The 27,343-nt window shown below is 39.0% G+C and overlaps 1 protein-coding gene across 2 annotated transcripts; it reads left to right on the top strand.

The window, feature by feature from the left end:
* Positions 1 to 310: 310 nt before the first annotated feature.
* LOC122081396 (DNA-directed RNA polymerases II and IV subunit 5A) lies at positions 311 to 27,100 on the top strand. Of its 2 annotated transcripts, none has more exons than XM_042648523.1 (5): positions 311 to 700; positions 2,871 to 3,152; positions 14,098 to 14,277; positions 18,815 to 18,874; positions 26,765 to 27,100. In XM_042648523.1, exons 2-5 carry the CDS (start codon positions 2,958 to 2,960, stop codon positions 26,888 to 26,890), a joined length of 561 nt encoding a protein of 186 aa, XP_042504457.1. In that variant the 5' UTR covers positions 311 to 700; positions 2,871 to 2,957; the 3' UTR covers positions 26,891 to 27,100. The 2 variants fall into 2 exon arrangements, with proteins under 2 accessions (XP_042504457.1, XP_042504449.1); XM_042648515.1 differs by having other exon boundaries at positions 315 to 700; positions 18,761 to 18,874.
* The last annotated feature ends 243 nt before the right edge of the window (positions 27,101 to 27,343 follow it).

Raw genomic sequence — 27,343 nt, 5'->3', positions numbered from 1 at the left:
TACATATGGCATCGACCACGTGTTGACATCGCAGCCAGCCTCCGCAAGCCTTCGCCAGAAAACGACACTGTAGAGGATTACGATCCTTAATTATTCGTCGGAGCGTTGCGATGTGTAATTATGCTTCTGCCCACCCCACCGCACCCCATCCAATGATTGTAAGGGGCGACCTTCTGTCCTCACTAATATCGGGGAATGCATCAATGGAGATAAACGTAAATTCCCCTTGTTAAAGCTATTCATGAAAAAAAAAAAAAAAAAAAAAAAAGAGGCGCTTTTAAAACGCATGTCTAACAAAGTCGCGCTTTAAAACGAAATCAAAAGTTAAAACCCAATATCCCACGTCGAAGAAACCCTTCTTTTATTGTTTCCACTGGTTTTGGAACCCTAGCGTCCTGCCCCTTTCATCTTCTCAGTCTCCGTTCCTGGTCGATCGGAGCGGGGGCCGAACAGTCTATATCAAACGGTATTGAGCCCCTTTTCCCCTTTATCTACTCCGTCTCTTGTCCCAGTCGATTGCAGCGGCGGTTTCTCTCTCCATATAAGGGTATTGAGCCCCTGCCACTTCTTTTTCTCCGTCTCCATTCTCAGTTGACTGCAGCGGCGGCCGGCGAGTCTGCATCTGAGGTTATTGAGCCCCCTGCCCCTTCTTCTTCTCCGTCTCCGTCCCCAGTCGATTGCGGCAGTGACTCTCTTCTCAGTAAGTCTCTCTCTCTCTCTCTCTCTCTCTCTCTCTCTCTCTCTCTCTCTCTCTCCCTCTCCCTCTCCCTCTCCCTCTCCCCTTCCCTGGTTATCTAGAAAATTGTTGCCATGTTTTAGAAGTCCTGTTACCAAGAATCAGATGATCACTTTTTTTTTTTATTCCTTTGAGAAAAAGCCACACGATTATCTTCATTGTGATGATACTGGAAAGTGATTGGTCAAATTGGGAGAAATTGCTTGCTGAGATAGAGATTGGTTTCCAAAATCATTTATTTATATTTTACTTTACAGGTATTGTATCTATTTTCTAAGAAACCGTAAAAGCGGACTAAATGAATTTCAAGTTAGAGTTCTATTTTCTTTTTCTTTCTTTAATTGGTCACAAACTGAATTTTACAACACTCAGATAGAACCCTAGTGATCCAATCCAGTTGTCCATTAACAGAATTGTTCAGATGTATAGGATTGTTTAAGTAGGGCTTGATCTGTTGCCAGTTTAGAGGTTGGGTAACATGTTGGGGATTTCTAAGTTGTAATTAAGCATTAGCTAGTGTTCTTTCACAAGAGGCTCCTGTATACACAAAATTAAAGACAATATCTGTGAAGTGATTTCTCATCTGAGAATCTGAATCAAGTGTCACCAAGTCTCCCATGCGGCTGTGATGGTCCCATTAACATGTTGAACAGAACTCTTAGAATCCGAGATTACTGTAGTTCAAGGCAGGTGATTCAAAGCCTCTATCTGGGGTTCACGGTGGTGAAGGGACCGGATCGGAAAAAAAAGGGATTCTAGTTGTAAGATATCTAATGAAACCGTAGTTGGAATTGAGATCTCATTCAAAGAGAAAGATATCAAATATCTGGAGTTTCTTTTTGTATCTTATACAGATGATCCGATAAGGCCTTTTTTTTTAATAGCCTCTAGCTCCAACCATAGCTCCTTTTGATAAAATCATTGTCTACATGTTATTATTTTATTTATTAGGTAATGCAAATGTATGTTTCATAGTGAATGTATGCCCGTAGTTTTGCTCCCAAATCTTTACAGACAAACAATATTAGACACGTTATCTTATCATTTCTTTACACGCTTTAGTGCGCTGGTTTTTAAAAGTATTATTACCATCTAGTCCATTTGATACCCGTATGTATCTGTACCCTTTTTTTGTCGTTCCCGGATTTACAAACTATGCTTCAGACCAGCGGTCATGATCCTGGCCGTATATATTCAATATTTTGGAAAGAAAATAAAAACGTTTCCTGAGGGCTTCAATATAAAATGTCTCCTTCTCCGGTGGTGATTGATTGTCACCTCTGCGTCGATTGGTGCCTGCACAGGCAGTGTTTGATTGCTCAGGACCTGGGTTAAGTCCTTCACTCTCAGATCTCAACTATTTTTTCCTCTCCACTCTTAGTTTTCATTTTTTTGGCATTTTTCTTCTTCTCTTCTCCAGTTCTTATTCCTTTTATTTTTATTTTCAGTTTTCCTCCAAATGGAGTGAAAGCCGTATCGAGAGCTTGGAAATGGATGAATTTTTAAGTTTGTTTTTCCCTTGATCATGCTTTCGTTGCAACTACAACTGCGCTGCAAATTTTTTTTGGTTTTCTATTATTGTATTATGTTGTAATTTGCAAACTTGTAATGGTGCTTTTTGAATTTTATATGGTGGCTATGTTGTAACAAGCTTGCTCCAGTACATAGCTTTTGTTGCTATGCACATTCTCTTCTATATATTTCTAGTAGATTAATTGCTTGATGATATGATTATAAAGCAATATCAGCAAATTTTGGGTTATCACTTGCAATATGAGAATTATGGGCTCTATGTATTCAATGGCTAGACATCTCACAATAGCTTGGATTTTTGTAACTTGACTTTGTTGGGTTCCAAATATAATCTTATTACAAAGAACCTAATCAATTTTCAATTTAAGTGGTTATCAGATTTGTTTTCATTTTATTGTAGAAGCAAGAAAAAATAAATTCCATTATCAAACATGTTTTCTGATTGTGAATAAAATAGAAAAAAATGGAAACAATGAAAAGCCATTTTCCCGTCAATCAAAATAGGCAAAATGTCATTGAATGAGGCCATCATCTCTGCTATGCTTCTTCCTTTTGAACTTGGATGACATGATTTTCTTATGAGTGGGGTTTATATATGCAGGTTGAGTTGAGCAGCTCAGGCATTGGGTATTTAGTTTGAGTTTTTTGGGGGCAAAGAAAATAGCCTTCTAAGTTTTGTGGTGAAAAGATGTCAGAAGAAGAAACCACTAGGCTATATAGAATCAGGAGAACTGTGATGCAAATGTTGAAGGATCGTGGTTATTTGGTTGGAGATTTTGAGATTAACATGACCAAAGCCCAATTCATCGATAAATTTGGCGAGAGTGTCAAGAGGGAGGACCTTGTTATTAATAAGACCAAACGAATTGATACATCTGATCAGGTTTTCATTTTTATCCAAGTTCTTTTCCTGTTTTCTTTTTTTGTTAATTTGAATTTTTTATTCTTCCATTGTGGTCTCCATTGTTGTTATTTAGAATAGAGGTGAGCCAAAGGTGTGATGTTTAGGTTACATTGAGTTCTTAAAGATTTGATGTTGATTTGTTGGGGATTTAGCAATTTGAAGCCCCTATGATGTGGCATTGATGTTGGTTTGATTGCTATTTCATCTTTGTTGCACTGCTTTTCATTGGTCTGAGCTTGCTTCCTCTTTTTTGGCCCTTTTCGAGCTTTGCCTCAAAGGTTTTTATTCTTTGACCCTTTCTTTTTAAATGAGATGTTACGATCGAAAAAGGCAGAAAGATCTTATTGATGTCTAAAACAAAAGCAATGATCCCACCCAATTCCTTTGCTCAGGGTGGGCATGGTTTAAACTTTCAGATTTCGGTTGAAATTTGATTGAAATATTGCAATTTTTAGATGCAAATTTGGCTTCCCATTTCGGTGGTCAAATGACCATATTTTGGCATGAAACTTTAGGGGCACCTTAATTATGCATTTCTAAACGTATTTGAACCTTTAGATTATTTAAAAAAAAATTTAAACAAAAAACCTGAAATGGCAGTTTGGCTTTGCTATTATATGTCGTACACTGCTTTATACTTTCTCTAGTATAGCTTATTCTACACATAATTTAAACTAGACACACAACATTCAGCCTATTCAGCCTTGTATATTCCCCCCTTTTGTTCTTCCCTTGTTATTATATGTTTTTATTCACCCAAAAAAAATGTAAAAAAATGTTATCATAGACACTTTAACCCCTACACTTATGTTAGTACAAGTACTACTGTTACAACTTTTAACACCTCGTGTTTGGTACCGCATAGAGTTCCTGAGAGCCTCAAAACCTCTAGAAGATTGTTGCCCCTAGACAGAACTGCTCCTCCGAATGTGTGACAAAAGATGGCCATGTTATGGTATCCTTGAAGAAATGTTTGAAATCCAACACAACTTAATAGATGTCTTCATCAACATACTTTGGTAACCCAACCTAGGATATAGATTAAAGAGCAAAATGATATGCATATATGGTCCCACTATAGCTACTTGGTGGACCAGATTGATATGATGTGATACAATACGAGAAGATGCTCTCCACAAAAGACGGCCCACCATGTGACCAAACATCGTATGTAGTGGGGAATGAAGAAGAAGAGGTATACTAGTCATTCCAACGTACTTGGAATTGGAGCTCATTGTGGCAAATAGGGTGCAAGCCACTGTGTTGTTTGTCCATACCCATTTTATCAACTACTCTGTACTCTAGCCTCCATGTGTGCCAGCTAAGCTCATAACATCTATCATCCTCATATGGTTTGAGTCGGCGACATAAGCCTCTCGAGTAGCTTGTATGTGACGGGCATGTGCATCGTCGTCGACATCTTGTGTAGCATGATTGATCTCTCCCCTTTGAATTGGATGGGCTCTAGCTACACCTTTGTCTAGTTGTACTTCTCTTGGAGGGATTCATATTTATTATCCCCACCAGCCCATCATCATCATTTGGTTTGAATCGGCGGCACAAACCTCTCGAGTAGCCCATATGTGTGGGGCCCGTGCACCATGGTCGACATCCTGTATGGCATGACCAAATTGATTCTCTCTTGAATGGGATGGGCTCTGGTTTCACTTTTGCCTAGTTGTACTCTTTGAGGGATGCATATCTATCACCCCCACTATCATCATTATCATCATTGTTGTCATTATCTTAACCAATAGATGGAGACAATGTGCGAGTGTGGCCATTGGAATGTGACTAGTCGATGTTCTCATCATTCCCACCAGGTTGGGACTCAAAAGATTGGGTTTTTGTGAGAGAACCATGGCCCTCTTGAGAAGTCATAAATGCATCGACCTTGGCACCCTTCTAATTAGCAATCTTGAGGTTAAGTCTATCCCTTGGCATGGTTTGAAATTTCGTTAGTTTCGGTCGAAATTTATTGAAATATAACATTTTGTTTCACCGAAACCTTATGGCCACATGATATAAGTACTAATTATTTTAGAAATGGGTCATTGTTTCGATCCATCTCAAATCGTATTAACTGGTTTCGACTCCAAGCTTGCATTTTTGCATGATTTTGGTCATTCCACTTATAATTCTCGGTGGAACAACTTGTTGGAAGCTTGTACAAGTCTTCTACAGCTGACATGTGGTGGGTTTGCAGGAGATTTTTTAAAGATTCATATTTTGTGGTAATACCCTTCTTCCTTGATTTTTTTTTTTTGGGTGCAAAATTCAGCTAAATACACGGTGGTTAGGCTTCAGTTTCTTATATGTTTGATAGCATATGCTGATCTACAACTTTGTGGAGTCAGATTTAATTTTCTGTTTTTAAATTAAATTTTTTTTTTTAAATTGGCTGAAAATTTTGATTTTCTTGCAAATATTTTTTGGTAATACTTAGGGGTGTTAAAACCTAGCCTGAACCAATGAATTGACCGAACCGAACCACACTGAAACCCGAGAAGACACCAAACCAAATAAAAAAACCGGACTGAAATGATATAACCCAATAAGAAACCGATAAGAGAAACCAAAACCAAAACAGTAAGAAAAACCAAAAGCAAACCAAAATTGATGCATCCTTATCGCTTAATGTTTCGGTTTCACTCATTCTCACACTAAAATTGATGAAATTGTACCGAAACCGGTCCAAACCAATTGATTGACACTCTTCTTAATACTATTTTGTTGGAGTTCAATTTTATATGTTAGACACTGTTGGCTGATTTTCCTCTCTCTCATTTAACGCCTTATAAATAGATTTTTTCCCTTTTGTGTTTAAATTATTATATAGGTCTTTATATTTCTTTGCCCTAGCTATTCCCACTATCTTCTTAGCCTTGTTCCTGGCAGCATTATACCTCTATTTATCTTCTCTCTTTTGCTATATCTTGAAACTAGCTTTTTGGTCTTAATCGTTGTTTGGACCTCCTATCCCTCGACCAATTCTCCCGAGGGGCCTGTTGACTCCTACGATTTCTTTGCCGACCCTCTCAATACAAGTCAGCATCTCGTTCCACATCTCATTGGTATCTCCCTCAAAATCCAACTTTCTTCGTTTGACCACATTATCATTAAATGTACCGAGGGAATCTCCTTTTAATCACCACCACTTTAGCTTATGGTACATAGGTTCATTCTACGTTTCTGTGTACTGATTAGGGCCACTAGTCTATGTTGGGTGGTTAGACTCCCCCAAGGAATAACCTTACAGTCCTTACACAATAGTTTGTCGGCCCCTCTAGTTAGGAAGAAATCTATTTGGCTAGTATGATGCCCACATTTATAGGTAGTTAAATGCTCCTCTCTTTTTTCAAAGAATGTGTTTATGATGGGTGAATCATAAGCTACTGTAAAGTCTAAAATTGAGATCCCCTCCTCATTCCTCACTTAACTCTGTAGCCTCCATGGACACCTTCATAGCTTCTATAGTGACTCCCAACATGTCCATTTAGATCACCTCCTTTAACAGTCGATTCATCCTGGCTAAAACCTTACACTAAATCATCCATATGATCCCAAAATTGGTGCTTACTACTTTCATCAAATCCTACTTGGGGTTCATAAGCCCAAACTATATTGACGTTTGACAACCTCTTTCTCCTTAACCATTTTGATGGATATGATCCTATCTCCTAGTCTTTTGACGTTTGCTACATTATTATTTAGATCTTTGACCACTATTATACCTACTCCGCTTCTACTACTTTGATCACCTGAATACAAAGTTTGGAGTCATCTAACACCTTAGCTTTGTTATCCTTCCATCTAGTCTCTTTGATATATGCAATATTAATCTTTCTTCTCCTCATAACGTCTATCAACTCCAGGCTCTTACCCATTAAGGATCGAATGTTCCAGGATGCTAATCTAATCCTACGCTTTTGGGTTGGATTCTTTCCTCTCACTTGCCCTTGCATATTTTAATGTAAGATTGAATCACTTGTGGGGAATAATGTAAGATTGGTTCGCAAGTGATCCGATCTCAGGTATGATCTTTAGTAAGTTCAATAAAAATTAGATTCAGGGACATAGTATGAACAAAACAGAAATTAGAGAATGAAGGGAAGAATGGGGGTAGGGGAATAGGTTGGGTCGAGTTATGATCTTTAGTGAATTCAATAAAAATTAGATTCAGGGACATAGTATGAACAAAACAGAAATAAGAGAATGAAGGGAAGAATGGGGGTAGGGGAATAGGTTGGGTCGAGTAATTCATTCTTCCCTAGGGCATCTCACTCATGCTGTCTCTCACAGCACTGTCTCACAATTTTCCCGCACAGCTTTTTTTCTTTTCATTCAATCAAATTCTTCCTCAATGTTGTAGTCCCATACAAACTTATGTAGAAGACTCAAAACTGACTCAAACACTAAATAGGTAAGGCCTTATCCAATCCTTAACTAATTGAGAAACCTAAACTGACTAGAAAACTGAAATAATAAAGAAGATAGACTCAAAACAGGATTCTAACTAAACTAATGAATTAAATCCCTTTTTCCTATTTTCTACTCATATTTTAGGCCGATTAAAGTGGCCCATTACAAAGAAAACCCATCGGATCAAAGGCCTAACACATACATAACCCAACCTAAGGCTTATTTTCAATAAAATAAGCCCATTAAGTGACTTATCTGCATCATACTTATCACCGCATCCGGGGTTGACACGGCATGTCGCTTACCAGGGGGGCTAGCAATATAAGGAACACTAAGACATGATGCCAAGAAATAAAGAGATCAAGAAAAAAAAAGGATCCATATGAAAGGTGGTTGGCTGAATATAGTAAAGTGCCGGATGCTTATCTGACACTAGTGTTAAGAAAATAATAAAGGGATAAGTAGTGCAAAAATGATACAAAACAAGCTTCAAAGAATCAAGTGGTTACCAGGAGTTCCTATTAAACTGAGTTGAGGAAGTTTTGATCGGGGAAAATACAGAGTGACCAGTCAATCTTCACTGAGCCGTGTGCAGAGAATCTTACCTCAATAATGTGTGCGAATGTCCAATAATACCTCGACCACCATAGCCTGATTGGCTTCTGGCAATAGGCTATAGGGTGTCGGGGACTTCTGGGGGGGGTTTCTCCACACTTTTCTCTCTCTCTCTCTCTCTCTCTCTATATATATATATATATATATTTTTTTTTTTTTACAATTGTTGCAGAGGGGGTTAGGGGGTTGGGGGTGGAGAGGAGAATGGTCAAGATGGTTTGGGTTGTGGAGATAGTTCGTTGGGAGATATGAGGTAGGGGTCAATTCCTCAGGGATGGGGCTGTGGGTGTAAGGGCAGATATTGGGGATGGAGACTGCGAGGATAATGGGGTAGGGCTCAAATTCTCAGAGATTGGAGATACGAGGTAGGGGTCGATTTCTCAGGGATTGGGGCTACGGGTGTAGGGACAGATATGGATGATGGAGATTGCGAAGATGAAGGGGTGAGGCCATTGAGGGTGAGATAGTCGGGATTTGGGTGTTTGTTTTATCTAACTGAATTGGATGAGTAAATGTTGGGGATTTTCTTTCCTTACCAGATCAGATCGAGAGAGAATTGGGGATGGGGGAGTGACAGATGAAGTTGGGGGTGGGCGAGAGAGAGAGTCAGGGATGGGAATATGTTTCCTTACCTAGGTTGTGTGCAAGATAGTCTGCCGACAACTTGTGTTATTATGTCGTAAATAGCTTGGCTATGGTTTGCCTACGAGTGCTGCACACTAGACAAGAGCGGCTCCCAACCAGCAAAGAGCTCAGCTAGGGCTCTCTCGCCAGGACGAAATAGAGCCGAGGGAGATGCCGGGGGTTGGGGAGAGACTGTTCTATGCAAGCGAGAGAGAGCTAGGACGTGTATTCTTTATGTCACATTATGAAGCTCACAAATGGTTTCTGCCATATGCATGAAAAATCCAAGTTCAGATCAAAATGGCTGCACATGGACATGTTTGTGTGACAGTTTATTGGAAGTTGAACTGGTTCATACAAAATAAAAATCAGAAGTTAGAAGAATAGGAGAAACGTTGGTTTTGGGGTAGGGGTGTGGGGTGGCAACTCAGACTTACCATTATATGCACCACCACCCTGCCGAACATTATTATTTATATAGAATATAGTGTATGTTTGGGTAAGCTTGTACAGTTTCCGCTTCTAGGCTTGCAGAAGCCAACTTTGGTTTAAAAATGGTGAATCCAATGAAACTATATTGTTTTGAATTTTTTCTACCTGAAGCCTAATAAGTGTAAGTCTTTTTTTTTTTTTTTTTTTGGTGGGGCTTGGCTTCTCAAGCTTCTGTAGTAAGGACTTCAAATGTAATAAAGTGGTTGGCCTCCCCTTTTTTAACCAGCATAAGCTCTATAAGCTGGCTTCTTGAAGCAGCCACCCTAGAAGCTTACCCTAAAATGTTAACTAGGGTCAATTGCCCTCTTTCCATTTCTTGGCTAAGCCACTGCTCGCACTACAGTTTGATGCAGATAAGGCTGCACTTACCCCGTTGGACAAGCATGACCGGCTTTGGAAGCCAAGAGCCAAAGAAGAACAGGTCCAACCCAAGTTTTTGGTCCAACAAGGTTGGTAGTAGTTTAGTTTAATAATGTCTTTTATTTTATCATGTTTGTTTTGGGATAGGATACGTAAGAGATAGAGAAGTAGGAGTCTGTTTCAGTGTTAAAGTCTAAGTAGGAGTTATTATTTTCTCTTTATATACTTGCATGTACTCAATGTTGGAGAAGGTGAATTTAATTGAATGAGAATTAGTTTGATTGTGCTTGTGAGCATGTGTGCTTCCTCTTTTGCCGCACGGCTATTCTGATTTTCCCTTTCTTCCCTAAACCCCCCTCCATCAACTTGGTATCAGAGCTGAAGGATCCCCATCCCTCCCCCCCATCACTCTTTTTCCCTTCCCATTCTGTTCTGGTTCTTACAGAGACTAAGAATAGTAAAAAAAAAAGAAAAGATTTTGTCTAGAGAAGAATCGACCCCCTGTCTCACCGCCCCCTCTCTCTCGATTTCCTTCCATTGAACCCCTTTTTCTAGGGTTCCATTGGCCAAAAAAAAAAAAAAAAGACGTAAGAAAAGAGAGTCGAGAAGAGAAGATCGAACTAGAAAAAAAAGGGGAAACGAGAAGAAGAAAGAACATAATCAGAAGAAGAAAGAACAGAAGAAAAGGACGAGAAGAAAGAACAAAAAAAGAAGTAGAAGACGAGAAGAGAGTAGAGAGGCGAATGCAGGTGTACTTGATTTTCTGTCGGACTTCCTGGAGTATTGTCACTCCATCGCTGGTTCCTTCAGTTTGACAGAGACCAACACTCGTTGGTTGCCATCTCCTAAAAGGAGAAGAGAGTCTTCCTTTTGTCGGTAACACCCGCCCCCACGATTCTCTTTTCTGTCCCCTTGTTTCTTTGATTATCTTTTTATTTTTTGAAATACCCCTCCCTTTCCTCCATTATTCTTGTCCTATTTTTTTGTCACTTCCAAGTATACCCTCAAGAGCATACATGATATTATTCCTTTGGGCTTAAAGTGAACTTCAGATATTTACAATTCTATAAAAAAAAAAGTTATTTACCATTCTGCCATTGCTCTTTAAACCTCCTCTATTTACGATTTTGCCATCATATTTAAGTGTTATCTTGCCTATCTCCACCATGGTAGCCAATAGTGAAGTTGTTCAACAATTGAACTCCTATAGGGAGAAACCGATCAAAAATTGATGCTCTCACTATCATCGTCACTTCCCTTGAGACAATGATGGAATCTATGCAAGTTTTTATTGATCATTTGGTGGCAGTAGATAAAGGAAAGAGTTCCATTCAATTTGGGGATTATTCCAACACCACTCCAAAGGATCCGTTAGTATCACCACCACCACCACCACGACTATCACATCATACACCACCACCACCATATGGAACTAGTAGATATGATGATGGAGCGGAAAGAGTAGCAAAATTGGATTCCTTGATTTTTAGGGAGATAACAATCCAGAACTGTACCTTGACTAGATTCACAACTTAGAGACGTTCTTTAGATGGTATAGGTTAGGGGTGTCAATTCGTGGCCCGAACCGGCTAAACCGATCGGGACCGACCGTTTATAGACCGGCCCGGCCCGGACCGTTTATTAAACGTGTCGGGCTTGAGCCCGGCCCGTTTATAAATGGTCAGTCTCGGTTTTGCTACTTGAACCGTCGGGCGCCCTACCGAGACCGACCGAATAATGCCCGACCGAGACTGGCCTATTGTGCACCGACTTGGCCCGACCCTTTAATGATTGTAGAATACCTATTTTACCCCCCAAATTAAAGAATAAAAACTAAAAAGTAAAGACATGTTCACATTTTAAATAATGGTTATATTTGGTATCATTTATTGATTTATTGTCATTTTTTTGGGCTTGCATGAGTGGGCCGGAATATAATAGCACATTTTAAAGAGGGCCCGTTTAAAAACCGGTTAAAGCCCGTTTAACATTAAACATGTCCGTAGCCCGGTTAAAGCCCGACTAAAGCCCGATTAAGATGGTCAGATTATAGCTCGAGACCGACTGACCGAATATAAAATGTACCATGCCCTCAATAACTAAGCCCGATTAGTTAAATGGGCGGACACGGTGTAGCCTTTGAAAGTCTTCAAGCCCGATTAAGCCCGACTGAAACCGAACCGGACCGACCGATTGACACCCCTAGTATAGGTTGACTGAGGCCCGAAAGATCCTATTTGCAGAGGCTAAACTGAAAGGCACATCCCGAGTTTGGTGGGTCAACCAACAGCAACAGAACCGAACCCAAGGCATCGGTTTAGTCACTACTTGGGCTGAAATGCATGTAATTATGAATCGAAGATTCTTACCTTTTGATTACAAGCAACGCATGCATCTCAGGTTCGTACAGTTGAAACAGGAGAATTGACCGTTGAATATGTTGGTAGACTTTATTATTTGGCCACTTGTTCTGATTTTGAGTGGGATGAAGAAGTATTTGTGGCACAATTCCGCAATGGTTTGCAGCCTCAACTTAGTGCTGTCTTTGCCTCTAGCCGATTGCCTATAATGGAAGATGCCGTACAAGTAGCATATCAGGTTGAGGAAAGTCTGAAACAATCATACAATCGGAGGCCATTTACAGATGCTTTTCCTAGGGGTCCTAGTTCTATTCAGCCACAGTCATCTCAACAAGAAAAATCAATCAACAGACCACATGCTAGTGCTTCATCCATGTCATCTTTAGGACCTAGCCGACCATATTCTCCATCTCGACGTGATTCAGATATGTCATCTTCACGGCCCAATCGTCCATATTCTCCACCTCAGCATGGTTATGACAAGAACTTAGTATTTCTAAAGGAGGCCATTTAATGTTTCCATGTAAGGGGTACGAGTATCGAGCTCATCAATGTCCCAACCGGCTGTTAGCATACATTGACAAGGACAATTTTATACCCTATGTGTGCCAGAAGAGCAACCGAAAACAGGAACAATAAATCTTGAGGCTGAATGTGAACGTGAGCCGAATGAGATTAATGATGGTGATAGTGATGGTGAGCCTCAACCGTTCAATGTGATCTGTCCTCTTTTGACTACACAGAAGATTCCTGAGGAGGATGATTGGCGCCGTAATAGTATTTTTCAGACCAGGGTGCGATGCAATGATAGCTTGTGTAATATGGTGATTGACCCCGACAGTTGGACCAATGTTGTTGCTGAAGATGTTCGCAAGTTGGGTTTGAAAAATTGAGCCTCATCTGAACCCCTACAAGGTTGGGGGGTGAACAACAATAATCTGAAAATTAATGAAAGGTGTTTGTTCACGTATTCCATTGGTGGACTGATTGATCAAGTTTAATGTGATGTTCTCCCTCTGAAAGTTTCACATTCTTCTGGGGCGCCCATGGTTATTCGACAAGAAAGCCAAGCTTGTGGATATGAGAATACATACTTTTTTCAGCATGGTGGACTCGAGATGAAGTTTCTTCTAGCAAAGGATATCCCCCTCTCAAACTTAACAGGACAGCTTGTACTTTTCTCTTCAAGCGTGTCGATTCTGACGGCATTCTTGGACCTCATCCAAACTTGACAGAGTCGAGTTCTTTTCAGAGGAGGGTTGATGCAGATAAAGCTGCACTTACCTGGTTGGATCAGCATGACCGGCTTTGGAAGCCAAGAGCCAAGAAAAATTGGTCTAACCCAGGGTTTTTGGTCCAACAAGAGTTGGTAGTAGTTTAGTTTAATAATGTCTTTTATTTTATCATGTTTGTTTGGGGATAGGATACTTAAGAGATAGAGAAGTAGGAGTCTGTTTCAGTGTTATAGTTTAAGTAGGAGTCTTATTATTTTCTCTTTATATACTTGCATATACTCAATGTTGGAGAAGGTGAATTTAATTGAATGAGAATTAGTTTGATTGTGCTTGTGAGCATGTGTGCTTCCCCTTTTGCCCCCTGCTATTCTGATTTTTCCTTTCTTCTCTAAGACCCTCCATCACAGTTGACTTATAGTGCTTTGATGCTTTGCTTTCTTCCGTAACTCCATATGTAAGCTTCTATGGTAGTGAAGTGAACTATAACAGATACTTGAAACATCCTCATGCAGCAAATTTATGTGGAAAAAAATCTTTTGGTTAATTTGTTCTTGTACTAAGAATAAGACATTTACATTTTCTTTTTTCTGTAAATGTCTGTGATCATTATTTATGGTAGTATTACCTCCGACTGACGTATTTCCAAATTGGATAAAGTAATGTTTCGAGGAGTTCATTTCTCAGTTATTATTCGTTCAAAGTAGGGAAAAATCTGAATTTTTGTTTACATAGGCATTGAACATTTCATGCTATTTTTTTTTGTATTGCAGTGTGCATTCATGCTTCTAATTTTCTTTCTGTAATATGCTGGATCAGATATATGTTTTCTTCCCAGAGGAGCAGAAGGTTGGTGTTAAAACAATGAAGACTTACACCAACCGTATGAAATCAGAGAATGTATTCAGAGCAATATTGGTTGTTCAACAAAATTTGACTCCATTTGCCAAGACATGCGTCAGTGAAGTATCATCAAAATTTCACTTGGAAATTTTTCAGGTCAGTCTTCTTTGCTCTATTGCTGAAATGATGAAGATGAAGTTGGGTTCTGTTTCGTGCTGGTGCCATTATGCACCATCTGAGGGTGGGCATTTTGGCAATGTTTGGGTCTGAATCTAATTCTGAAACTTCTAGCTTGATTTTGGCCACTTTGGTCATCTTTGGAAGGAAGAAATAATGCTCTCTGATTTTGATTACTAGAATTCAAGAGTCAAGTGTTGTTGGAACCAAGGTTCTAAAACTCGTTTCCTTTTTCCGTTTCGGTCAACCTAAAACTACCAAAATACCGTCGAAACAGTGTATCTTTTCCGTGCTTTTTGCTTGGCCACTTTGGGGGCTAATGGCCAAAATAACAAAAATGAGCTAAATTTCGACGAAATAGTGGATTTATTGGACAGTAATGATCAAAATTGTGTTTGTTTCGTGTTTTGCCAATCATTTCATTTTGGTAAAAAAAAAAAATTAGCGTAATATCCGAAATTTTGGCGAGTTTTTGAAGCATGGTTGGAAGTTGGAATAACATTCTGATTTGGCAGATAGTCTATATTTTGGCACAAGCGCGACACTGTAAACTCTATTTTACATAAATTCTACCATTCTACATACACCTCCCTTCGAGCAATGTCCTTCTTCAACCTAAACTGCTTGAGACCACCAATGATGAAATTTTACTAAAACAGAAATTGGAGATGCCAAAGTATAGAGGGATAACCATAAGATATTCAGAAAGGAACAAACAGAAAACTGCATATATGAACTAGTAATTGGAAAATATATAGGATAATCAGGGGATGAAATTCATGTCCAAAAGTATGGAGCAGAATGTCTCTTAATTCCATTGACGGAAGATTGTCTTTTCTTAGGGGGATCTAAGCAACACAAAGTAGATTAATGTAAGAGACTGAACCAAGGAAAAGGGATGGTGTCATGGAGAGAGATAAAATCAGAGAGAATAAAAAGGAGAGATAGAATGATGGCCATTGCTGGCATATGGGTCATCATGAGAGGCGTACAGCTCATCCTGCTGGCAGAATGGTGGAGAGAGAGACAAAGAGAGTCCCTTTTTGTGTGTTTTTTTTTTGTTATAAAGCAAATTGACTGTTTTTCCCTTCTAATTTCCAGGTGACTTTAACAAGTTTATTGCAGAATCCAGTGTAGAATTGGATTCTGGGATTTTAGCTTCTCCCTTCAAAAACCCCACCCTAATCTGAGAATCAGCTATAAGTGTAGTTATGAATACTAGGCTCAATTTTGAAATTTGAGCCCTATAATCCGGTTAATGTGTATCCTTCCAAACGTGAGTCCAATTTTGAGTATGGTATTCACAATCCAATCCAAACCGTAGTTGTCACGGCGTCTAGGAGACCCTAGGTGGTGGAGGGAAAAAAACAAGATGACACCAAAAAGGGCTTAAAGCTGATCCTTGATGTAGCCCAAATTGTAATTGGGAATTAACTTCCTTACCCTCCCACACTAATCACCGCATTCTCATGCATATATTTAATTATATCTACATATATACCTGTCACCCAATACTCTTTTCTTCTCTCATATATGCGATATTTACTCTCTAGGGACTTTGTCAGTCATTTTTTAGTTCAATAAAGACCATATGGAGATCCTTCTTGCAAGCTCTAAATCTTTCCATGATTATCCTGAGTGATTAAATAGATTCTGTCATGGATCTACCTGGCATAAAACCAAGTTGGTTCTCTAAGATAGTAGATTCTCTTCTCAGGTGGGCTTCAATAACCTTCTCCCGCACTTTCATAGATAACTCATTAGTTTCATGCATCTATAGTTATTGCAGTTTTGAATGTCACCTTTATTTTTGTAGGTAGGAACTAGAGTGCTTCTCCTCCGTACTATAAGAATTTTCCTTTTGCTTAATCCTGTGAAAATGATTGGTTAACTAAGATACCCCACATTTGTAAGCTCTTCCATACTTCTATTAGGACCTCATCTAGGCATGGAGTCTTGCCTCCTTTCATCTTGCTCAAGCTACTCTAACCTTTCTAATAAATCTATGACAAGTGGTGTCTTGATGTGTACTGCAATCTTCTGGGCCAATCCTACTTGGACTGTCTTCACTTAGTAGGCCGTAAAAATACTCGGACTGTCGCCTTGACAATATGATCCAAACATAGCCTTCGTGCAAAAGGTGTCGAAGCTAAGGACTGATTCTAGTCCTCCCTTCCCAGGACCATGCAAAGGAGAAAGTTGCCTCTTGTGGTTCAGCCTTCAAAAAACCCAGATCAGGTTGGTGACTAATTCTGGATTTGGAAGAATTCTTGATTTTGGTCAAGATAGGAGATTTCTTGCAAAGCACACAACAGGCCTCGGAACTGGCCCATATCTCCACTGAGTGGGGGTCTTGGGATGGTGGTTTGACCCTTCAAATATCAGCTTCAACCCCTGAATCGTTTCAGAGAATACCCTACAAACAGAAACGCAGGTGGAGAGTTTTTCACCCTTCGAGCAGCTCTTACAGCAGAAGCAACTTTGGGGCTTTGAGGTGGACTTTAGCAACTAAACCAGCAATGATATTAAGTAGCTTGATAGGAATCAGATGGGTAGAAAGAACTCAGAAATTGGGGAAGAGAAGGATATTGATTGCAAGAGAAAAAGGGGGAAGAAGGATAGATAGGAGGGGTCTCTCAGCCAAACAATAAGCTTCATTCTTTTCTTCAATTCGTGTGGGGATAATCACCCCATCCTTGTATTTATAATAAAGTAAGTACAAGCAGAACCTCCCATGTGTGGGGATTAGAAACTCCTAAATACCATGTCTCTCTTCTTTTACTGCCCCTTTTGCTCCTGTGTCTAGAAAAGAGTCCTTGCTTGCTGCTGGCCTTCCAGGAGATCCCCCCTTCCTTTCTCTAGAGAATGGATTTGGATTGACATGACCTTTGCAGGCAAGACCATTTGCGACACTGCTGGAAAACTTGCCTTCGAGACGGCTAGTAACTACATTTGGATGGAGCGAAATCTTTGTATATGGACTTCCAAGTCGAGGTCTTTCGACAAGATTTGGAATGCCATCTATTTTGAGGTCTCCTCCAAACTCTCCCTTATCCCTGCTCTCCTGGTTGTGAATTTCTTGGGAACAATCTCGTTGTTACCTCTTGGGGTTTATTGTCTTCCATTTTGACTGCCCCATCCCCATCCCCATCCCCTATTGGGTTGTAGCATATCCTTTTGATGTTTGGCGGTTTTTGTTTTCTTTGCCCTTGGGGGTTGTATTCCCCCCCATCCTCTGCTTTCTTCCTACTAGGTAATGAATTTCTTATTCACCAGGGAAAAAAAAGAAAAAGTCAATCCTACTTCCAAAATTTAATAACTTGATATTACAAGAAAATAGAAAGCAACTAATTTAGAAAGAAAATATGTAAAAGTAAGATTCTATTCCTCTTCACTTGCCAGCTGTCAATGGAACTCAAAACTCTTCTAGAAATCCTCTACCGCAAGCAACCAATTCCCCAAGAAAGATTCACACGCTATAGCCAGATTTGGGGCCCATGAAAATCTGAGGATGTCTCAACAGATTCTCCTCATGAATGCTGTCACATTAGGCTACTTAAAGTTCTAGTCAATGACTACTTGGGGCAGGAATAAGTGCTTGACCAGGGCTTAAGTATGACTGGGCCCAACTATGGCACGAACATGGCTTGAACTGATGGTCAAAATAGGCCTCAGTTTGGGCTACTTGTAACCAACACCATACGGACCCTTTAGGGGCCTTGTTGGACTGAGTTCACACTGCATCAGTCAGCTACCCTGCTTGGTCAGAGAACCGTCTCCCATATTGATCTGATATTTGTCTTCCTTTGGACAGCCATTAAAATTGTGATGGTTTGCCTTTGGGGTGAGAAAAGAGTAGATGGATTTTGCTGCATCTGTCCTGTTGGTACTTGGTAGGCTATATTTGCAATCAATTGGTGGGGTCCTTTTTTATTTGTTTGTTTGGTTTGTGCTTTTGCTTCAGGTGACTTTCATGCTGGGTTTTTTCTCTTTTTGTATCCTGGTTGATGAATTTTCAATTAGGGATCTTCCTACAGACAGGTGGTATTCTTGTGATATTTTTATAAAGGGTCTCGGGCCTTTATGGTATTCTTTCTGTAAATTTCTTATTAGGTGTTTCTTTTGTGGGAGATGCTATGGGTTAATGTGTAGTAGTTATTCTTTGCATCCTGGGTGATTAGTCTTTCATTAGGCTTTTATGACTCATTGGGATTGCTCTGAGGAGATATTCTTTCCTTACATATTCCAGGGTCTCTAGGCTTTATTGTCATGAATCTTCCTTCTCATTTTTATACTAAACTTACATCATATTGCTTATAATTTTGACATAGGGTGCCTTTCTCTTTTTTCCTTTTCCTTTTCCTTCTTCTTCTTTTTTATTTTTTATTTTTTATTTTTTATTTATTTATTTTTTAAATAAACTTGCATGGGCATTCTGTATGTTGTTTACAAATTGATATAGGAGGCCGAGCTGCTGGTCAACATTAAAGAGCATGTTCTTGTTCCTGAGCATCAGGTGCTTACAAATGAAGAGAAGAAGACCTTGCTTGAACGTTATACATTGAAAGAAACACAGGTTAGTGCTAGCAAGTGTTTACTCTGTTCAAATCCTACTCAAGCAAGCTTTATAGCTAAGTAAATCCTGTTCTACCATGGTTCTACAGTAGCATTGTGTTCAAGAATTATGTTTAAATGGGTTCACCTGTAAGTTTTATGCTGTTGTATGTGGACTAATCCTGAACCAGAAAAATCCAGCAAGAGATTAGTAATTAACACAGGAGCACATGGTTGGACTGGCACAACCCACTATGGAAGCCGAGCCGAGATGGAACCAACCCAACCCACAAAAAATTCAGAATGGCTTAAAAATCTGATTGAGTGGTCTATATCTTATCAGTATAACAGAACTGGCCAAACCTAACTATTTGGTCCGAAGGGGCTGGGTAGATAATTTTTTTATTTATTGAATAGATTACATGAAATCTTAATAGGGGATCCTAAGTCACTCAAAGGTTGTTGAGATTAAGATTCCAAATAGAAAAAAGAATTGCAGGGCTATGTTGAACCAGAATTAAGAAATTTTCTTTATCTCACAGAAGGTTTACCTAGTCAGGACAAAACTCAGGTCGAGTGTCCCAGTTAAGGTGGTGAACAAACCCGAGTAACTGTTCAAGATCCAACGTCTGGATTTGACGTGAAGACACTGATATGGAAATAGAAAGTTTCCAAAAACAGATTTGGAAGGCAGTTGAAATTAACAATTTATCCTAGAAATCAGAAGTTAGGCATTAGAAACTAAAGCTTGGAGAAAATAGCAATTAATGTAATTAGAAACTAAACTGAAGATAGAAACATATTACGGAAATAGAAGGTAGATCAGTTAATAGCAACTGCTGTCAAAACAGTGCGTTAGCTCCAGCACACGGATTTCAGAACAGAACACCAATGGCCTCCTGAAATCGATAGTTGAGTTGAGAACATGACTGACTGATCCTGTGACTTCAGAAAGAACAGAAGTAAGATTCAATGGTAATGTTTGATTTGTAGCTAATTGGAAACAGCAACCATATCAACCAACAAGGAAGGAGAAAAGAAGATTAGAAGAAAGGATATGTTAGGCCTCTCATGTAACTGTGAAGGAATCCCACCAAATTCAGGCTTGGCATCTCACCAAGGTTTCCCTACTGCATCCCACAGTAGAGCAGTTTTGAGTCCCACAAAACCGTGCTCCATCTTGCAGAGCTCACAAGCTCGAGGCTTTAAATCAGTGATAGTGGGTGTATAGGCACAACTAGTTTGGTGTATCATCCCATGGGTAACAAAAATCAGAAATATTAGTTTGAGCATATTCTAAAGCATTGTCAGAACGAAAAATTTTAATAGGAATGCCAAACTGAGTCTTTATTTCATTATAAAATTTTTGAAACACATGTAAAAATTCAGATATGTCCTTTAGCATGTACAACCATGTAAGGTGAGAATGATCATCCACAAATGTCACAAAATAGCGAAAACCAAATCTATTACTGACTCTATAAGGACCCCATACATCAGAATGGACTAAAGAAAATAAGGACGGATTATAAGACAGAGCGAGATGGGAAGGACACACGATGATGTTTACCCAACTCACATGCCTTACACTCTAACCTAAGGACAGACTTAAAACTAGGAAATAAAAGTTGTAACCTTGAAAGTGACAAATGACCTAAACGTTAGTGCCATTGGAAATGAATCATGTCTCCAACAGCCGTAGCAGCAGCAGAAGGAGGACAGCCACTGTTGAGGTAGTATAACACATCCTTTTCATGCCCTCCACCAATCATCTTCCTTGTGTGAAGATCTTGAAAGACACAGTAAGAAGGAAATAATGTTACTGAGCAATTTAATGACTGGTTAATTGACTTACAGAGAGAAGATTTAATAGAAATTGAGGAACATGTAAGACAGAAGATAAATTAATGGATGTGGTAGGTGAAATAGTACCATGTCCTAGGACTAGTGTGGAAGCACCATTAGCAAGGATAGCAGAATTGGAACTGGTACTAGTAGAAAAATTCCTAAAAAGTGATGACTTACCGGTCATATGGGCAGAGGCACCTAAATCAATGATCTAAGGAGTAGATGTAGTAGTAAGAAGGGTTAAGGTACCTGTGTGGGCTAAGGTAGCAGTGGATGTGGACGCACCATTAGATGTATTAGAGGATGCCTCAAGAGTGTGCAAGCGCCGGAGCAGTTGATTGATGCCATCGCGCAGACTGGTAGCTAAATCTACTGAATAAGGTATTGATTTAGTGTCAATTGGAGCCATTGTGTCAGTACCATCATCTGACACTGCATAATTAGTTAACTGTGTTGCCCACTCTGGTTTGCCATGCTTTTCCCAACAAGTCTTCACAGTATGATTAGGCTTTCCACAAAATGTACACTGGTGAGCTGTACGATCAGAGGGTTGTCCACCAGATCCTCGACCAGCCGACCCACGACCTCCCCCACGACCGCGACCACCACCACCACCACCACGACCATGACCACGACCACGGTTGGTATGAAACGCAGAATTGTCTTTGGAAGATTGATCAGGTTTTGTTGAAGAGGTAATTCGCTGCAGTCGTGAGTAGGTATCATTCAGAGTAGGCACAGTATCCCCTGCAAGTAAGTGACCCTTCACTGCCTTCAAGTCATTGTTCAGACCAGCCAAGAATTTGGAGACGAAGAACTCGTTACGCTGAGCCTTCAATTTGTCAATGTCAGTGGTCAAGGGTTGGAAGACATTGAGTTCTTCAACCATACCCCTGAAAGTACTGTAATGTTCTGAAAGTGGCTTGTCTGACTGGCGAAACTGAAACAGTTATTCATAGATATCATAGATACGGGTCATGTTCTTCTCCTGAGAGTAGGTTTACTTCAAGTCATTCCACACTCCCTTGGCAGTGGAATGAAATATAACATTGGCAGCGACATCTTGTTCCATACTGTTCCATAACCAAATTAAGATTAATGCATTCTCTTTCATCCATTGATTATAACCAGTGTCAGATTCTTTGGGAGGATCAGAGGTGGTATAATCAAGCTTATCCTTTGCCATCAGATAAACCTTCACCGACTGAGCCCAAAGGAGGAAATTGGAACTTCCCTTAAGCTTGATAGATATAATCTGGACATTCACATTGTCCGATGCAGAGGATGTAGTAATAGGGGTAGTAGTAGGGTTAGGAGTCTTGTTCTCAGCCATGAGAACAAAGAATAGTGACCAGCAAGTAGTCGCAGAGAACCAAATAAGGAGTACACACCAACCAGATCTGATAAACAGCAGCCAAGTATGCAATCGAACCCCAAGAAACCAAAAAAAAATATTTCAGGCGATAGGGGCTGCTGGTAGGGTAGAGTCGATCTTTGATGGGAGCACCAAAAGTGGCTTCAAAAGTCTAGTAGTTTAGGTAGATAGGTAGTAAACAGCAGCGACTTCAATAGTCAAGCAGTAGAGGCTTCACACATAGGGCAGCAGCCACAAAAACACCAGAAATAGAGGCAGCGGCCATTCAAACCGACAGAAAAGGGTTGTCGGCTTCAGCGACTTTAGGAAACCAAATCTGAATCCATGTAGCAGTGGTAAAGACGCCTGATTGTGCTTATATCATTATAATCAGGCAAAAAAATCAGAGTAGCAGTAGCAATAGGTGGCTGCACTCCAAAGAGGAATAGCGTAGGGTAGAGATCAGCGCAGAGTTTTGACCTAAATTCTTGATTTGATTACAGAAGCTCTGATACCATGTTACAATCCCAGATTCTTGTAACCAAACCAATAAACCAGAAAAAGAGAAAAAGAGAAGAAGAGAAGAGGAGAGAGAGAGAGAGAGAGGAGAAATCACAGATACTCTCAAAAAGGGAGAGCAACCTGCGATCTGTCCAAGATGGGCTGATCGCAGGTCCTCTCTATGTATATATAGCAAAAATAGAAAAAAAGAAGGTTACAATAGTACCCCCCAACATAACCATATCCCTAAAGACCACAACTGGGGCCGATAGGACAAGAATGCCCCTATTGGTTTTGGGAATTAGCTCTAATCCCAGTATCGGGATTAGCGCCTCTTGACTCCTATAATCTCAACAAATACTAATGACCTAATCCCGTATAGGATGTAAACCCCTAATATTTGGGCATATAAAATTGGCCCATTACAGTAGTCAACCATAAAATATAAACACATGGTCCATACAACCTATTGGGCACTCAAATTAAGCCAAACTTGATCTATAGGTTCAATTGGACCCAAAAAACTAAATCTGGCCCATCTTCTCTTGTTGGAATTCTACATCAAATCTTCTATTTTTATTGGTAGATAGCTACGTAAGATTTAGTTCTCTAATTGTTTTGACTTTTTTAGTTTCCAAAATAGAATAGGTTTCTTCTCACGTAGGGTTTCTTCTTTTGTATATACATGTACTATTGATGGAGAGAATTAAATAATATTTAGTTGAGTTTGCATATGCTGGTGAGTGTTCGTTTGTTCTGCTGGTCAAGTTGGTTGACTGTTATCCCTCTGTTCCCAATCTCTTCCCATCGCAGTTACAGTGCTTTCCTTCCTTCCAGTAAGAACTCTGTCTTTTTCTTCTTTTCTTCTGTTCTTGTTTCTCTTTTCTTTATCTCCTTCCTTTCTATTACTCTGTTCAAGCGGTACTTGCTCGTTTGAGGAGCTTTGTCATAAACCAACTGAAATTCGATAGCAGAGTTGTTTTCCACCTCTTGATTTGTGTCTGGAGGTAAGAGACGTCCCCCTTTCCCCTCCCCACGACATTATATTTGACGTGGATTTCCCATATTGCTCCCCTTTACTTTCTTAATAAAGTTTTTCCTTTATTTTATTTTGTTCCAAGTTTGCTCTGTTTAATAATTCCTAGACCCCCTTTATATCCTTTTCCATTTTACTTACCAAGAAATTTCTTGAGAAATCTGGTTAATTACCAGATTGCCACTACCAATGCACATTGACCTTCTTTGGTAGAGCTGAATTTTAGTTATCCATTCATCATTTGGCACCAAATCTGATAAGCTTGTTAGATCATATTTTGCTATTTTGTTTACATGCTGTTCCCTTGAGTTGATTGTTGTATGCATAAAAGAACATGATCATCAAAATAATTCAAGTTATTCTACTCCAGTCTATATCTTCCCTTTGAATGTTTTTGAATACATTATGACAAGATTTTAGCATTTTTTTAGCATAAATATGATCTTAATATAATCTTACTCTGGTATGTACTCCGGTTTCTCTCAGCTAGAAGTGCTACCTGTTAGATTTTTGTATTTCTAACTTCTGTTGGTTACGTGTGCTATCCCCATAGTCTCCCCACCTCCAAGTAAGGGTGTCAATTCGGAACCAAATCCAAAAATCGAATCCAGATCCGGACCGAATACCCTAAACCATATCCAACCCATTATAATATGGTTAAATCCTAGATTTGAAATAAGTATTTATAATTCAGTTCGGTCCGGATCTGGATTTATGCCAAGAACCGGTGGTTCTAACTGAAACCGGACCGGACTGGATAACTTAGGGCCCGTTTGATAGCATTTCTGCCGTTTCTGTTTCAAGAAACGGCAGAAACATAAATTTCCATTTCTAGAAACAGAAACGGAATTGAAGGTGTTTGATAAGTCATGTTTTTAGAAGTCGATGGTAACCAGTGAAAGAATTGCCACTTTCTAGAAACGGCGAAACAAGTTCAACTTGTTTCGCCTGGGTCGTTTCTTGAACCATAAATAAGTAAAAATTTCTATTTCTATTTCTAAAAATAAGTGAAACGAAACAGTTTTATCAAACGCTTTTTACTCCGTTTCTGTTGTTTCTAGAAACAGAAATAGCAGAAACGCATTTCTTGAAACATTATCAAACGGGCCCTTAATCTCCACTTTTTCCTCTTTAATTAAGAACTTATATTCAGTTTTTAGAAGCCCAAAATTTACCTCTTTTTATGCTCTTTAATCTACATAAAGTGATCTTAGAGAATTTGATACTATAAGAGTTCGTCATTCTCTGCATATTGTGTTTTAAAGTAGTGAAATTAATAATATTAGAAGTTCAATAGATGATCCATAGCTCATGATTTTATTTTTTTTCATTCTTTTGTTGGGGAAGACCAATAACATAGCGAATAAACATTTACATTTGTCTTCTGAATAGCAACTGCATAACAAAATCGAATTTGAAACTGGATACTGGAACAAAAAAAGAACCGAATACAAAATCCAAATAGGAACCAGAACTGGATAGGAACCGGATAGGTCGGGTACGAGTACCGATTTTCAGAATCGAGATGGGACTTGGTCCGGTTCTGGATCACACTAACACTCCTTGGAACCGAAACCGAAACTGAGACTGGACCGAATACCTGGTTCCGGACCGATTGACACCCTTACCTCCAAGAGGCTATAATAACTTGGTTGTCAGAACTAACTGAAAAAAGAAGTCAACTACAACTCATTCAATTATGACAACATAATATTGATTAAATAAGTAATTTATATCCTTGAAATTTGTCGATACTGGGATTATTATAAAATGGTTGCATTTACTGTTTTTTTATTTTATTTTTATGGTAAGAGCTAGTCTCTCTTTCCCGAAGATGCGTCTGCATTCCTGAATTTACTTTCTGGATTACAAGTTGCTCTAGTTTTCTTGGTTTACCAAGTAGCAATTTCAAGATATTGGAGGCGACTCATCTTGGTTGTGCAGATCCTCTAGTCATGCCAACTGTTTGTATGGTGTGAATAGAACTATTAGCAATACATGTGACTTCATTTGAATGAATAGGCGAGGCCATATGTTTTAGTAATTGGACTCATAGTTGTCACGGCGACAAGGCGAACCAAGGCGATGGAGGGTTGTCTAAGTGCTTAGGCGAGAAGGCGCCCGCCTAAAGGCGAACAAGTGTTATTTTTTATTTTTTCTATTTTCTAACATTATTTAGTAAGTTATATATACCTTGTATCATAAAAAATCAAGATGAAGCCACATCAAGTCATTAAAAATCAACATATAGCCACATCAAATCATAAAAAATTAACATTAAGTCATATTAAGTTATAAAATATCAACATTTAGAGAAATGCTGTTATTCTATAATAAGTTTGACTGGTCAAATGATTTTATTTTTATATGAGATTTTTTGTATTAGTTATAACATAAAACCAGCTTTTTAATAAGTCTAAGATTACTTAAATCTGAGTTGCAATGACAAAGTTATGCTTCAGTCAAACTTATTTTTAAGTGTGCAAATACTGTTAAAATCACCTGAATGAAAATAATTTTATGAATATCAAAACAAAATATTATTTTACCGGACTTTTGGTTTTTAGCAATGTTTTAACATGATAGAATTTATAAAATTTTCATAATTGAGAAAAACCCTAGCATTTAAAAGTTGAAAATTGTCTCTATAACTAAAATCCAGTTTTTGTTCTTGGACTAGGGGTTGACTTTTTATCCTTTTGGAATTTGATTTTTAAACTATTTTTATTGGATTCAAATAGGGGGTATTTGCTTATTTATGAATAATATCTTAAGTAAATGAAATAACAAATATTAAAAACATTTACTTGAATGATATTTGGCATAAATAAGTGCCGAAACACAAGGCGCCTGTCGCTTAGGCCCCAGGCAAACCACCTAGGCGCCCTTGACAACTATGATTGGACTACTTACTGCAAACACTATGCCTGTTTTTTGTTGTCATCTTACATCATATAATGCAGTTAAAATACTTCCTCAAAAGGTTTTTTATTTTTTTGGGTTGGTGGGGGTCGGGGTGGGGGTGAAGTAGCTTTTGAGGTAACTCTGCTTTGATAATGCCTGAATGGATCTTCATCCTCCTTTGTCTATTTCTCACCTATTTTTTCAAAATTTTCTTAGATGCTGATGTTCTGTTACATTATCTGTTCTTGATTGGGTAAATGGTTTGTCAGCTTCCTCGCATTCAGATCACTGATCCAATTGCTCGATATTATGGGTTGAAGCGTGGCCAAGTTGTCAAAATTATCCGTCCAAGTGAGACTGCGGGAAGATATGTAACTTACCGCTATGTTGTATGATTTCCTTTTGCTCTATATTTTATATAATTAGTGGTTGCGTAGTCATCATTTAAGGAGCTTGAGTTACTGTGAACGACTGATGTTATGCGTTACTTTTGTATCGAGGAAATGTGAACTATGGAAGGACCTTTCCATCTTTTGGGACTTGATTGCAATTTTCTGAAGTCAGACATGGCGTTAGTAACAATGCAATGCTGTTTAACTTGCTCAGAATGCTTTATTTTCCTGGGGTTGATATGTATATGTGCAATTCAGCATTAAGAAGTTTTGTTTGTCGCAGTGGCATTTCTCAGCACTCCATAGAGGTTCATAATGGGACTAGGGACACGGGTTCAAGTCATTTTTTTTTTTTTTTTTAATTTGAAGGCCTGTGCCATTCACATTCCTCATGAAGCTAAGGTGACAAAATCAGGTTAAAATGTTGGTGACAGGACATGATCTTAATTAAATGCA

The sequence above is a fragment of the Macadamia integrifolia genome, chromosome 1 (assembly GCF_013358625.1).
Source record: "Macadamia integrifolia cultivar HAES 741 chromosome 1, SCU_Mint_v3, whole genome shotgun sequence".
In the NCBI taxonomy this organism is placed as follows: domain Eukaryota; kingdom Viridiplantae; phylum Streptophyta; class Magnoliopsida; order Proteales; family Proteaceae; genus Macadamia; species Macadamia integrifolia.
This window is presented reverse-complemented; position numbering and strand designations above follow the sequence as displayed.

Coding starts and splice junctions, on each gene's coding strand:
- LOC122081396 (XM_042648515.1), top strand. CDS start 2,958: ATGTCAGAAGAAGAAACCACTAGGCTATATAGAATCAGGAGAACTGTG. Junction 14,278..18,760: donor TTCACTTGGAAATTTTTCAG/GTCAGTCTTCTT, acceptor AAATTGATATAG/GAGGCCGAGCTGCTGGTCAA. Junction 18,875..26,764: donor ATACATTGAAAGAAACACAG/GTTAGTGCTAGC, acceptor ATGGTTTGTCAG/CTTCCTCGCATTCAGATCAC.